General features: G+C 44.8%; 1 protein-coding gene across 1 annotated transcript; it reads left to right on the top strand.

The window, feature by feature from the left end:
• Positions 1 to 2,723: 2,723 nt before the first annotated feature.
• Positions 2,724 to 14,113, top strand: LOC311109068 (centrosomal protein of 85 kDa-like). Its single transcript, XM_084151863.1, has 13 exons — positions 2,724 to 2,836; positions 3,586 to 3,702; positions 6,624 to 7,435; positions 8,442 to 8,575; positions 9,130 to 9,247; positions 9,384 to 9,569; positions 9,765 to 9,917; positions 10,312 to 10,466; positions 10,701 to 10,818; positions 10,975 to 11,025; positions 11,157 to 11,264; positions 11,780 to 12,023; positions 12,537 to 14,113. Exons 2-13 carry the CDS (start codon positions 3,600 to 3,602, stop codon positions 12,698 to 12,700), a joined length of 2,346 nt encoding a protein of 781 aa, XP_084007989.1. The 5' UTR covers positions 2,724 to 2,836; positions 3,586 to 3,599; the 3' UTR covers positions 12,701 to 14,113.
• The last annotated feature ends 179 nt before the right edge of the window (positions 14,114 to 14,292 follow it).

The following is a 14,292-nucleotide window of genomic DNA, read 5'->3' as shown; positions in this document are numbered from 1 at the left end:
ATTTGTAAATTATGTCTAAGTGTTTGAGTGCCCCTGTCTATCCGTAAAGAAGAAAAAAAAAGAACATTATACGTCTGATTTGCTTAATATAAGGAATTTGACATTATTTATGCTTAAGTATATTTTAGCAATTACATTTACTTTTGATACTTAAGTATATTTAAAACCAAATACTTTTAGACTTTTACTCAAGTAGTATTTTACTGGGTGACATACTTTTTAATAGAGTAATTTTCTATGAAGGTATCTTTACTTTTACTCAAGTATGAAAATGTGATACTTTTTCCACATCTATATTTTTCAACGTATTAACCTAATGCAATATGAGATCAGCAATGGCATTCAGCACTGTTTTCCTGTTGAGATGTATGAAGGAGTGTGGCTTGTGGGACAAAATAACAAATTAATAATAAATGAATCCTGAAATCATTCATAAAATAATAGATATATCCTGATACATATGTAAATGGTCTTCCATTACTCTTAATCATGATATTACTGCATGTCAGTGAGACTGGCCAGTGGCATGGACAATCGTCTCATAAAGTAGAAAGCACCTGTAGACATTCACCAGTGCTCACCGTTGTATCTACATTATGATATCAGATCAGTGCAGATGAGGAGAGGAAGCTGCTTTAGAGTATTGACTTTTTTAAATAGAGAAGCACAGAACTCAGCTCAGTGGAAGTCACAGGTGAACCTTGCTGCTGTGCAATTAACATAACAACCAAAGAGGTAGTGCTGAATTTCCCCAAACTTCATTGCAGCTTCTATTTATTACAACTGGTGGTCTGTCTTGGTGAGGCAAAGGGTTCAGTTCACAAGCTGGAGACAGGCATCTAAGGGTAAGCACCCATTCTATGGATGCTCAACTTCTTTCTTAGAGAAATTCTGAATGTGTTATTTAACCCCTGGCAAAGCTTGGCACAGAGGCTTCTTCTACACACTCTGAAGAAGGCATAGCAGCCGAAACACGTACGCATGTGGTTTTAATTATCCTTGTGGACATGACAAGATCATAAAGGCATTAATTTGCAACAAAAATGAAGAGTGACATGGTATTTCTTCAAATATGAACATTTTATCATTAATCATACAAAGACCACCTTCAAAATGTTTTGTACTCCTGTTTTCACCCAGGCAGCTCTCCTGCCTCTGCCTCTAATTCTAATTCTATGATCGATTTGTTGTGCCATAAACTGAAACTAAGTATGCTTTTTTTTCTTATTCTGTGTATGTCAGGAAGTCAATGCCATGGTTCTGGAGATTGTGTGGAGACTATTGTCACCAGTGCAGTGGAGTCTGTGTCTTTTATCCCTTCTCCTGCTTCCCATAGTAACAATTATATGTGCGATCCGTTCAAAAAGGTAATACTTCTTCCTGTATTATGGCCCTTTATAAGCATTTTTTAGGTATTGCTGACATCCTGTCTGCATTTTTCATTAGTAGAAAGACGTCCAGATTGTCATTGGCCGAAATGGGACAGATCTCTGGTGAAAGGGTCAGTGTACAAAATTACCTGGGAATGTACCATTCACCTTACCAATTCATTTACATTACCATTGACTGTTGTTTGTGGATGTCCTGCTCCAGAAAATAGTACAACTTAATGTAAAGCTGGCATTCAAATGCATGGAATAATACTTATATGATTGCTCATTGCAGTGCCCAGATTCAATTGAGGTCACGACCTCAGAACTAAGGAAGAACATCATTGGACCAGCATCCTCAAAAAGAAAGTCAACCCAGTCCCAAAGAGAACACAGAGGTCAGAGTCAGTTGTGCATCACACTTGCAGTTGGACATGTTTCCCCACATCACACTCAGCTCACTGTTTATGTGTTTATGTTTCACTCTGTGCAGGGTCTTTCCCAGGGCAGGACACCCCAAGGCCGGTGAAGGCTTTGAGGCAGTTGCCTCCCTTACCTGAGCTGGAGAAGAGCAGTGTCCGACGACACAGCAGCTACACTGGGTCAGTAGTGTACGACGTTGTGGCCACAAAGGTCGGTAATCCATGGCCCACTACAGACAACAAGGCTTCTCAACAACAGGCAGCAGACGGCAGCAACCACCTGGAGGAGGTAGATGAAAAGGGTGAAGTGCCGTTCCCGGTCTATGCCAAAGTCAAGAAAACCAAAGACTGCTCCAACTCATCAAGACGTTCACCACTGTATGCCAAAGTGAACAAGACTAGCTCCCGGACTGTGAAACCTGAACTACTGTACTGCAGTGACTGATAATAAGTCAACACTGTGACTGACTTCTTCCTCCAAATGCTAAATAGTCTACAATGTTTTACGACAAAAGCTTATTTGAGATCATTGCTTCAAATGCCAATCTGATTTGTGTAAACGTAATCCAATAGGTAGCAAGAGTAAAAAGTTAAACTCACAAACAGAGTAAAATGCATTAAGTTGTTTTATTCTTTCTTAAATGTTTATATGCGTATGTATTCATGTTGTTTCTCAGGCCCACAATGCTACAAAAGACACAGAAATATGGACTTCTGTTGTAATTTACTTGAGTCTCAAGACAACAAATTAAATTTGTTTGCTCTATGTTAATTCATTCTACTGCACAATCTACCAATTATATCATAATCAGATCAGAGGACTAGGCCAGACAAATGGAACGTTCCCATGTTTCCCTTCTGTTTTAAAATGGGCGGGACTCTGAAGTTGCTAAAAGCTTGTAGTGTTGTTTGAGTCAAATCAGAAACGGTTAGCTAGCTAAATTCTACAACGGGCGGAGGAGAACGAATTATTGAGAGCGACCGAAATTACAGGTGCTAATCTCGGCATACTCAAAGAGTTAATTTGCAAGTATTGCAGAAAAGGTAGGTTTAGGTGAATAAATTATGTTACGCTGTCCCAATTTGTTGCTAACGTTTCTGATAGCTATGTCATCAACGCAACTTTGTTACCTAGCTACGTTAGCTAGCTAACGTTGTTGTTCTTTGTATTGAGCTAGCTAGCTAATAGGTAGGCAGCCGACTACTTTAGTAAGCTAGCAAACTAGCTAACAAAGTTAAATAGCTAGCTTGTTTAATAAAAAGTTAACAAACACAATTGACATGTAGCTAGCCATCGACTTTATATTATAGTTACGGTAGGTAGCTAGTTAGCTAACGTTAACTATCAAGCGAGTTCAAGTTAGGGTCCGAGCTATTCTTTACCCCCCCCCCCCCCCATATTGAAGTTAACATTTAAAATGGTTAAGGTTAGGGTAGGGGTTACTAGGGTTTAGTATAGGCACGTCCCAAGGATCCCGGATAGCACTGATGGTGTAGATAACCAATAGACCAATAGCTAACGTTAACTGGCATAAGTTATATCTAGGTAGAAAGAAAGCGAGATCTGTGTAGCTAACTAACTTAATCAGAGCGAGAATCATCGGTTTTCCAGTCCTTTGGACTAACTTCTACTGGAATATGGGACCTTCAGCTGATGTTGACATTGAGTGTTTCTGATACAACTGTGTAAATTCAGCTTAGACTCTCTCACACCCCTCCATTAAAGTGAAGCGTTATTAGTGTCACCTTGTGGATGTTGGCTGTGCTTTTCACACATCATGTATGCGTTTCAGCTGGGTTTCCTGACATGGAGTGGCAGACGCCAGCTGTGTCTGAGAAGTTCCAGAGCCACTTTGGCCGCCGGCCTGGGACAACAGACAGTGGGGACACGGAGCTAGGCAGCACAGAAGGTGAGAACGTTCCCCCTGCTCTGACTTCCTGTACTACCACAACACCCATGCTTATTCTGCAACATGTCATATAGCTCAGTTCTGAAACACATTTACATTACATTTTAGTCATTTAGCAGACGCTCTTATCCAGAGCGACTTACAGTTAGTGAGTGCATATATAGATTGTTTTTTTCTTTTCTTCCATTGTTCTTTTTCTTTTTTTCATACTGCCCCCCCCCCCCCCCCCCCCCCCCCCCCGTGGAAAACGAGCCCACAACCCTGGCATTGCAAGCGCAATGCTCTACCAACTGAGCAACACGGGACCAAACACCCTCCACACAGCTGTACACACTGTTCTCTATGTTCACCGTGGTGAATAATGTTAGTTACAATGCTGATGGCTGACTAGCTCACATGTTAAAATCTCAAGGTATGTGTGACTCGCTGGACTTACATTTGTCATTTAGCAGACGCTCTTATCCAGAGCGATTTACAGGAACAATTTGGCTGGGGGATTCGAACCAGTGACCTTCAGGTTACTGGCCCAACGCTCTTAACTGCTAGGCTACCTGCCGCCCTACCTACCTTATCGACTTGAGAGCAGTCGATGTGAATGAAATGAGAAATCCACAGCAGCTTGCTGTTTCTCTCTGCGACTATGTTTGGAACAAGGGGTTGGAGGTCAGCATCCTCTGTTGTTGAGTACAGCCTATTTATAGGCAGGGTGATGTGCTCATGATCCTTGGATGCTCAGGAGATTTACAGGGGTAGTTTATATTCCCTACCGGTGGCTCGGCCTACCTAATTGGGGGGTGGATTGCTTGGACTGGACAGCTAAATGGAAACTCTGAACCCTTGCCCCCTTCTTCTTTGCTGAGTGATGCATGTAATGCTCACAGATTAGATGCACCCGATGGGGTTTAAATGAGAACATCATTTGGGAAGTACTAGGACTGGAGGTGTATGTACTATCCGTATGCCCTGCTGAAGGTGAGACTGGAGTGCTTTAGTATTAGTAGTCTGTGTGTTTGCCTGTGGTAAGCCTATTTGTGATTCTATCGTTTTTTCTAGTAGTTGGGTGTGAGTCCATTGAAAGTCATTGTAATCGCGCCATGCCATCTGCATTCACAATTGAAGACTAAAAGGAGAATTGCAGTTAACGAGACACTTCTATTTGGGCCCAACTGTCAAGCAAGCTAGTGCCACTGATACACCGGCGCTGTAACTGATAACAGTGCTTAGCAACATGAGTCCTGACTCCTTCAACTCCCTTACTCCAGTCTAAACTGTCAAAGGAGAGGGTCAGGGTGGACATGGTGTAGTGTCAGAGAGTTCAAAGGTCAGTCTGACAGGTCATCCTTCATAGGCACTGATGTGTTGTTGTTTTTGGGGCCCTGGATGAAGTTGTTTGGTCTTTGAACACACCTTATTGTATCCTACTTTCCAATTGTGTATTTCTATTTGTGATATATTTATGTTTCGGTCACAGTTAGTCTGGTACTGCTGGAGTAGCATTTTATATTACATCTTTGCCAAATTAGGTTTTGAGTGAGCTTACAAACCATTACCTGCTGGAGAATTAACTCTCAACTTCAATTCCACATAAGCCTAGTTTGTTCTCCCTCAGAGCATCAGAGCAGTTTGGACTTGTCCTAGCCAGACATACTCATGAATCAGTTGAGCCTCAAGGTCACCTGAACATTTAATTTGAAGAATGTTTTCACTGGAAGAGCCTCTGTCTTTGCCAGTTCCTTCCTGTTGTGTGCTCACTAATTCTTAGTTTCCCCTGCCGTTGCTAAGCACGGCTCTGTCCAAAATAGACGTCTCATTTTGGCGGAGGTTTTTAGACTCGCTTTTGGGGTGTACGCGTGTGACGTGCGCGGGACTGTGGGAGAGGGCTAGGTGTTTAAATAAGCAGCCGGCACAGATCACTCTGTAACCTGAGTGGGGCTATAAATACCCCTAACCTTTCCTGCCTGTGTCTGTTTGTGTGTGGTTGCTCTGAGCGCTGTACAGGGCGGCCTGGCTTGGTTATTCTCTAGGACAATACTCCCTGCTGTACAAGGCCTTCTTGTCCGCGACACTACACTGCTGTCAGCCTAGAACCTTCGAGCCTCCAGAAAAATGCATTGGAAGGAATTCGGCATCTGCATTAAACATCTTGCTGCTGCAGCTCACCCCTTCCGCTGTGCTGTTAAAAAATGTCACGGCTAATAACACGTTTCTCCCAGTGTCGGAGTGAGTGCCAGGTGAGCAGGGCTCTGTCTGTTTCTCTTTAAATAGCTGTTATGAAATAGGGCTTGTGTATGGGGTCTGCTGTTAGCTGTCACACAGGCCTAGTTGTTGTTTTTACTAGTTTCCAGTGCTTTAAACGCAGAGGTTTCTTCATTTGAAAACTGATGTGTCTAACTGTTTCCATTTCAAAATATAGCTTAGTAGCCATTATGACACAATCAAAATGGGGTGCTTCTTTGGTGTGTAGTCTCATGATTTGAGGTTAGTCTATTTGCCTGTCTGTTCTTGCATGTGTTAAGGGTTTCTTGGTTCGTGAATGAATGGTCTTTCTGTTGGAAATGAATAAAAGCACTTACTAGGTCAGTCAGTACTAGTGGTGTTACCTGACAGGCAAAGTGGGCCACCCACTGACCCCAGTCATGGTGTGTGGTATGCTTCACATCACCACCTGAAAATAGTGTGGATGGTAGTGTGGTACGTACAGCATACCAACTCTCTGTAAAGGAATCTTAAGCCAGAGATTGTTTGGAGAAAGGAAGAGTTTTACTCTGTTTTCAAGGCCATTCACTGAATTCAATGCCACCCGAGTGGCAGTTTTGTTCACCACTTCCCAGTGAAAGCAAAGTATATTTTATTGTTACTCAATGGATGCTGCTTCAAATTCTTACCCAAATCTAACGGTTCCTTTCTCTTACCCCCTCCAGATTTCTGCAGTTCCAGCAGCAGCCCCACGTTCCAGCCCATCCGCAGTCAGATTCCCATCCCCACTGCCCATGTCATGCCGTCCACGGCCGGACCACCGGCCTCCAAGCCCCAGCCCCGTTCCCAAGACGATTCCCAGGCTTCTGCCGAGGCACACAGGCCGCCCTCGGGCTCCCGAACCTCCAGTGGAACCTCCAGCTCTAAATCGTCCTCCCTCTCCAAGTCAGCCTCTTCCCCCAACCTGGACATGGCACAAGGCGGCATGGGGGGAGCCGACCCCGCCGGGCCCAAGACAGACTGCCTGAGCCGCTACCGCAGCCTCGTGAACGGACTAGACCATTCGCTGTTCCCCTCTGGGGACCAGTCTTGCATGGATGAGGGCCAGAGGTTCGACATGCCCACCATGGAGCCCACAATGAACCAATCTGCTCTGCTAGCGGGCTACTGCCCCGACGTCCGACTCAGGCTCCAGATGACCAGCCTGGGGGAGACTCCCGAGTGCAGCGGGGAGGCCTACAGGGTAGCCATGGCAGCCATGGAGCACTCGTACAAGGCTCTCCCCGAGGCCAGGCCGGGGGTCCCCGGAGCTCCAGACCCCTACAGCCAGAGGAGCAGCCAGCCCGGTGGAACTGGGGCTGGGTCAGCCGGTGTGTACCCCAGCTCTCTGTATCTGCAGACCCAGGCTCTGTTGAGGGAGGCCAAGGCCTATGAGCCCATGCTGCAGGAGAGATGCAGAGAGCTGCCCAGCTGGCAGCAGCAACAGCAGCACAAGCAGCAGCTGGAGAGTCTCCGCATGCAAGTGGAGCAGATGCAGGTGAACTGAGCATTTAGACCTGAGAACAGCTAGCGTAAGACTGACCCATTTTATACACATGTATACTGAATAAAAATATAAACGCAACAATTTCAACGGTTTTACTGAGTTACAGTTCATATAAGGAAATCAGTCAATTTAAATTAATTAATTAGGCCCTAATCTATGGATTTCACATGACTGGGCAGGGGCGCAGCCATGGGTGGGCCTGGGAGGGCATAGGCCCACCCACTTGGGAGCCAGGCCCAGCCAATCAGAATGAGTTTTCCCCCACAAAAGGGCTTTATTACAGACAGAAATACTCCTCAGTTTCATTAGCTGTCCGGGTGGCTGGTCTCAGGTGAAGAAGCCGGATGTGGAGGTCCTGGGCTGGCGTGGTTACACTTTGTCTGCGGTTGTGAGGCCGGTTGGACATACTCCCAAATTCTCTAAAATTACGTTGTGGTAGAGAAATGAACATACAATTCTCTGCCAAAAGCTCTGGTGGACATTCCTGCAGTCAGCATGCCAATTGCCCACTCCCTCAAAACTTGAGACATCTGTGGCATTGTGTTGTGTGACAAAACTGCACATTTTAGTGGCCTTTTATTGTCCCCAACACAAGGTGCACCTGTGTAATGATCATGGCGTTTTAATCAGCTTCTTGATATGCCACACCTGTCAGGTGGATGGATTATCTTGTATAGGAGAAATGCTCACTAACAGGGATGTAAACACATTTTTGCCCAACATTTGAGAGAAATTAGCTTTCTGTGCATATGGAACATTTCTGGGATCTTTTATTTCAGCTCATGAAACATGGGACCAACACTTTATATGTTGCGTTTATATTTTTGTTCAGTATAGTTCTCAAAATGCCCATATTAGGACAACAAATGTTTTTGAGTGAGGAAAGTGGTTGCCAAAGTTAGAGAAGATGGCCTCTTTGGTTATAAGGCTGTTAGGTATTCTTTATAGTTGAGTCGGACATGTCCAATACGTCCTCTGTCTGTGTGTGTGTATGCAGATGATTACTGCTGGAGTGGGCCAGTACTCCGCTCTCTACTCCACCCCCTCCATGCCACCAGAGACCAGTAAATGGGACGCGGTGATCAAAGCCAACGAGAGCATTCTGAAGGAGAAGGAGCTCGTCATAGAGAGGTACACAGCTATTACTTCAGATTGAAAGGCTAACCAAACTCAACAAAAAAAAATCAGGTGATCGACTCTGAGGGATAATCCAAAAAAAAAAACGTATCCATGTGACTATCCAGGAATATAAGGAAAAAGGAGTACCCGGTGCCTGCATAGATCTGTGTTTCTTTGGGACAAACAGGCTTACGTTCTGGCATAGCACGCCTTTATCAGAGCCTTGGCTAGGCTGAAAATAAACTCTGATCCATGCAGACACTGAGTGTTCCTTAGTGGGTAAGAGCGTTGTGCCAGTAACCGAAAGGTCGCTGGTTCTAATCCCCGAGCCGACAAGGTGAAAAATCTGTCGATGTGCCCTTAAGCAAGGCACTTAACCCTAATTGCTCCTGTAAGTCGCTCTGAATAAGAGCGTCTGCTAAATGACTTAAATGTAATGTAAGGAATATCTATTGCCCTACCTGAAAAACAAAATCTTCTCTATACACTTATAGCAGGATGTATTAGGGGAAGTGTGTGGTATCTGACCTTGTCACTGGTGTTTACTCTGAGTTGTATTGTTGTAGACAGAAGCAGCAGATGTCTCAGCTGGAGCAGCGGCTGCGGGAGAGCGAGCTGCAGGTCCACGGAGCCCTGCTCGGCCGCGGTGCTCCGTACGGCGACGTGTGTCTGCTCCGGCTGCAGGTGAGCTGGACACGCTCGCACATTCTTTCACATTTGTCATTTAGCAGACTCTCTTATCCAGAGCCACACACCCACTCGATGAGCTGAAACTGCACGACCACGGATGACGTCGAAGTCTTTCCCATGTGTCTTCCAGGAGGCTCAGAGGGAGAATGCCTTCCTGCGGGCCCAGTTTGCAGAGCGCGGTGACTGCGCCGCCCAGGAGAAGGCAGAGGCAGAGCGCCGCCTCGGTGCCGTGGAGGTGGAGACGCGGCGTCTGAACGATACGCTGAGGGAGACCAGCGAGAGGCACGCCGAGGAGATGAAGAAGCAGGAGGAGAGGGTGAGAAGCTGAGCGTTGGGCCGTCTGCCACAACATCACACTGCTACATTGATAGTCCAGTTGCTAATTATATAAACTGATTCACTTTTCGAATGACATAAAGTGACAGTTATTTCACGTGATTGGCGTTGCAGTCAGGAATTTTTCTATTCATAAAAAGTGACCGTTATTCCATACTTAACGTTGTGTGTGTAGATTCGCAGCCGGGACAAGCACATCAACAGCCTGAAGAAGAAGTGCCAGAAGGAGGCAGAGCAGAACCGAGAGAAGCAGCAGCGCATCGAGACTCTGGAGCGCTACCTAGCTGACCTGCCCACTATGGAGGACTACCAGGGCCAGAGCAAACAGGTCAAAACCAGCACAGACTGCATTACACACACACACACACCTTACCCAAGTGAAACTGTCTTGGGATCAGTGTCCAGGGGCAACTGTATCGAGTGAGATTCTTAATTCTGTAAGTATATATTGAATATATTCATGGATCGTGGTTTATATACAGAATTAAGTGTAATCTCACTCAATACAACTACGTCCTACCTCATCAAAATGACTCTGGGTGTTACTATGGTCACGTTCCAGGCAGTCTTTTTATTGCTGTCTGGTGATGTGTTTGTTCACTCTCTCAGGAATCACATTAATAAGATGTATACATCTTCTGATATGCGCAGCGCCACCACAAAAGCGACACACGAGCGGGCCCTGAGTTTAGTGCTGACGTACGTGTGTTGTGTGTTTTTAGCTGTTGGAGGTGGAGCAGCGGGCGTCCCAGCTGCAGGGCCGGGTCCGAGAGCTGGAGGTGTGTCTGCAGGAGGCTCGCTCACTCACCAGGGAGAAGGACACCCAGCTGGAGGAGCAGAGACGCAGGGAGAGGGAGCTGCTCACCACTGTCACCAGGTACACACACACCAATCAAAGCTCGACGCTGTGGTTAGAAAAGAGCAGATGCTCTGAGCTATCCAACCAGGACCAATTATTTTACTACGACACACACACAGCTATACACTCATTCTGACATGATCGCATACCAGGTGTGCACGCGCACACACAGTCATTTTAACATGCATGCATACTCGTATAACCTATATTGTTTGTGTAATGACTTGTTTGTTAATTCGTTTTGTGTGTCAGTTTACAAGAGCGGGTGCAGGAGGGCCTGGAGGACGGGGCAAGGTTACCCTCCCTGGATGTGGAGAAACTCAGAGGGGAGAACAGCAGCCTGAGAGAGGAACAACAGAGACTGAAAAAGGTCAGTCTTTTCATCTTGTTCCTTTCTTGGCCTACTTCAGCTTTTACATTGACATTTCACCTGTACATTCCATTCTGGAATGTTGCTCTGCTTTTTGTCGTCTAGTGCTGGTTCTAAAACGTCCCGCTCTTGTCTTTTGTCTTTTTTTTTCTCCAGGTCGTGGAGAAGCAACTGAGGATGATGGAGCAACTGGGCACCCAGATCGGGGTACGTGATACTTATTTAATCTGTTTACACCTTGGATGATATCTCTGAGGAACCTATATGGACTTACTAGCCATGCCTAACCCATATCCAACCTCTGACCTGTGTGTATTTGTGTTTCTCTCTGTGTGTAGACCCTGGAGGAGCAGGTGTCTCAGGAGGAGAGCAGCTCCCATGCTCTGAGAGAGGAAGTGTGTTCTAAAGAGCAGGGGCTGCTACAGCTCCGCACAGCAATGAAGGAGGTGAGATGGTAGGACAGGACAACACCACTACTGGAAATAATGCTCTGTTCCATGTTCTGATAGGAGTCATCTTGAGAACCTCAGAGCTCATGTTCTGTCCTAATGCATAAAATGACGAACTGGACAGCAGGTTACATTTCAATACTTATTCATTAACCATGCACATACGTATTGAAATTGTGCTGTAACTGTCCATTTTCTTTTACATGGAGTATCTATGAGGCGGCAGGTAGCTTAGTGGTTAAGAGCGTTGTGCCAGTAACCGAAAGGTCGCTGGTTCTAATCCCCGAGCCGACTAGGTGAAAAACCTGTCTGTGCCCTTGAGCAAGGCACTTAACCCTAATTGCTCCTGTAAGTCGCTCTGGATAAGAGCGTCTGCTAAATGACCAATTTATTATTATTTATTATGACTATTCTCCACCACCCAACTATTTTAGTTGTAGAAGAACTTTGAGTTGAATATGTTGTCTATTATTTCTGTCATTCCTAATGGTGTGTTTTCTGTGTATTCCCAGCTGTCGGCCCAGAACCAGGAACTAATGGAGCAGAACTTGACCCTCCATGAGCGTCTGGAGGACTCGGAGAGGGTGAACCTGGACCGGACGTCGTCCTCGCTGCGGCCTGCCGGGGCCCGCCTCACCCAGCATCTCCACGGGGAGATGGCCTCATGCCTCTGCGACCTGCGCTCCCTCTGCAACGTCCTGACCCAGCGGTCACAGGGCCGAGACCCCAACCTCTCGCTGCTGCTTGGCATTACATGTGAGGGATGACCACTGCCGCTACAGGATTTAGTAGCATTAGCATAAAGGCTGCTGCAATTTTTCACTTCATCCTGAAACACTTTTAGAATCAGTTATAGCTTGAGTGATGGTAAAAGTCAAAGATGAATGTTTGATCAATTGAAGTGTTGTAGCCACAGAATACCTCCAGCTATATACAAGTGTTGTAATACGTTGTCGTCATACTTCCAGGTCCTGTCACCTAATCCTTTGAATGAGCTTGACGATTATGTCATCAAATTCCTGAAAATGTTGGGTTATTTAAGATGTGTGTGTGTGTGTATACAATTATATTTATATATATATATATATATTTTTTTTGGATGAATTTACTTCTGCCAGATGCCTTTTTTATGTTTTTGTGCTGAAAACCATTTGCGCTACATTTTAGCCCATTGAACTTTTGTAGGCTTTTTGAATGGTCTTCAAAAACGACAAGGCTACAAAAATCACTTTCATAGTGTGTAGTAACTGTGTTTCTTCTTCTCCCCAGCTCCCCCACCCATGGCAGAGCAAGTGGAGGACTGGCTGAGTCCTGAGGTCCTCCAGAGGAAGTTGACTGAAGCCCAGCAGCTGCGTCGTGACGTGGAGGAGCTCCGCACCACCGTCTCAGACCGCTACGCCCAGGACATGGGAGAGAACTGCATTACCCAGTAGCCCCAGCTGCTAGCCTCTCTAAAACAGACTGAACCTGAGACCGACTCGTCATTGGTCAAGCAGTAACCCCATCAGGCTAATGGGGGTAAGGCTTCCATATTGGCCTTGCTTCTTCCACTCTCTCCATTGAGTATGAACTGGAATCTCATGTTGAATCTCATGTTGGCCCGTTGGGGAAGGAATCCTTGATCGGGTCATGCATTTCAGTCAAAGGGCTTACGGTGAAAGAACTGTTCTTAAACCAGTGTGTATTTTGTTTTTATAAATGTTTTACTGATACATTTGTGTGTCAGAGGCCCTCCCCTCTTTTTATGACACACATGGATGGGGTTGTGTTATCTTTTTTTCAATAAATAACATTCTTATTATTTAAATCTTCCCTCTGGGGAAAAATGTTGGATGTGGTTGACAATCAACTGAAAATATTTCAATCTGTTTTTGAGTGATTCAACCGGGAATGTTACTAACCCACCATTATTTAAAATGGTACATTTGTAGCATTGGACTCTAGCGTGTGGGTGGCTTTTAACAGTGGTAGGGCTAATACTGAAAATATATTCTGTCAGCATTATAACTGAGATATTATTCACAGAGACATCCGTCCCGTCTGTACAATTGCACAGTTAAAAAAACATTTTTTGCAGATATTTCTCTCAGGTAGTGGGCTTGCTTTGATGTTCAATTGTGCCTTTCTGTGCTTTTGCTGTCGTCACCACGCAAGCCAATATACTACCAGGCACATTTTCTAGTGGCTTTCTTTCTCAACTTTAACTCTTTTTGTTGTTTCAGCCAACAGAGCAACTCCATACATTCCTTAAACATTGCTTCATGGGTTGTCCTCTAAGAAGACGATATGTCAGTCACAGCTAGTTATGGGATAACGGTCTGTGACGATGTGAACTGAAGCCATTTTACACACTCCTTAACTGTATTTGTGGGACTGGTTGTTGTAAAGGGTCTGTTCAGTCTTGCAGAGCAACATACTGTAATCTAACATGCGAGTCCCTGTGCCTACTTTGTCCTTAACATGTGTGTACTAGCAAAATGTCTCTGCCATCTGTATTGATAGTATTATTTTCTTTCCATCCTCTAATAGCAAGACATGTTTGGTTTCAAATTAATAACTCATGGATGTCAGTATTTTGTCATTTAAAAATGTGCGACATGACACTAACTTTAATTTTTTTATTTTCAGTGTTTGAAGAGCAAAAAACTGGTTTAATTTATTGATGGATGTCACATCAAATGCTATCCTTCAGTTGATGAACATCATGACACTAAGTGGGGACAGACATTTGGATGTCTAACATTGTCTAGATGAGACTAATGTGAGTCCTCATTTGAGCTTTAACAAAGTTAGACAAACTTGCCTTATGTCAAATCCTTTGCGAAAATTAAAATGTTTATTTAATATATTTGTATCCTTAATTGTGTTTACATATTTTTTTCCCCCATATGTTGAATTGTAATTTACTTTGTTTGAAAAAACATACATTTGAGTCAGTGACATGACGTAGCTGCACAAAGCAAACCGCATAGTGCAGGGTTCTTCAATTCCGGTCCTGGAGGGCCGAAACACCTCTTTTTCATCC

This window comes from Coregonus lavaretus (assembly GCF_964263955.1).
Source record: "Coregonus lavaretus genome assembly, chromosome: 3".
NCBI classification, from domain to species: domain Eukaryota; kingdom Metazoa; phylum Chordata; class Actinopteri; order Salmoniformes; family Salmonidae; genus Coregonus; species Coregonus lavaretus.
This window is presented reverse-complemented; position numbering and strand designations above follow the sequence as displayed.

Bases quoted from the DNA above. Each gene is read 5' to 3' on its own strand.
- LOC311109068 (XM_084151863.1), top strand. From the start codon at position 3,600: ATGGAGTGGCAGACGCCAGCTGTGTCTGAGAAGTTCCAGAGCCACTTT. The intron at 3,703-6,623 runs GTGAGAACGTTC...TACCCCCTCCAG, and splicing joins GGAGCTAGGCAGCACAGAAG to ATTTCTGCAGTTCCAGCAGC. The intron at 11,026-11,156 runs GTACGTGATACT...CTCTGTGTGTAG, and splicing joins AACTGGGCACCCAGATCGGG to ACCCTGGAGGAGCAGGTGTC.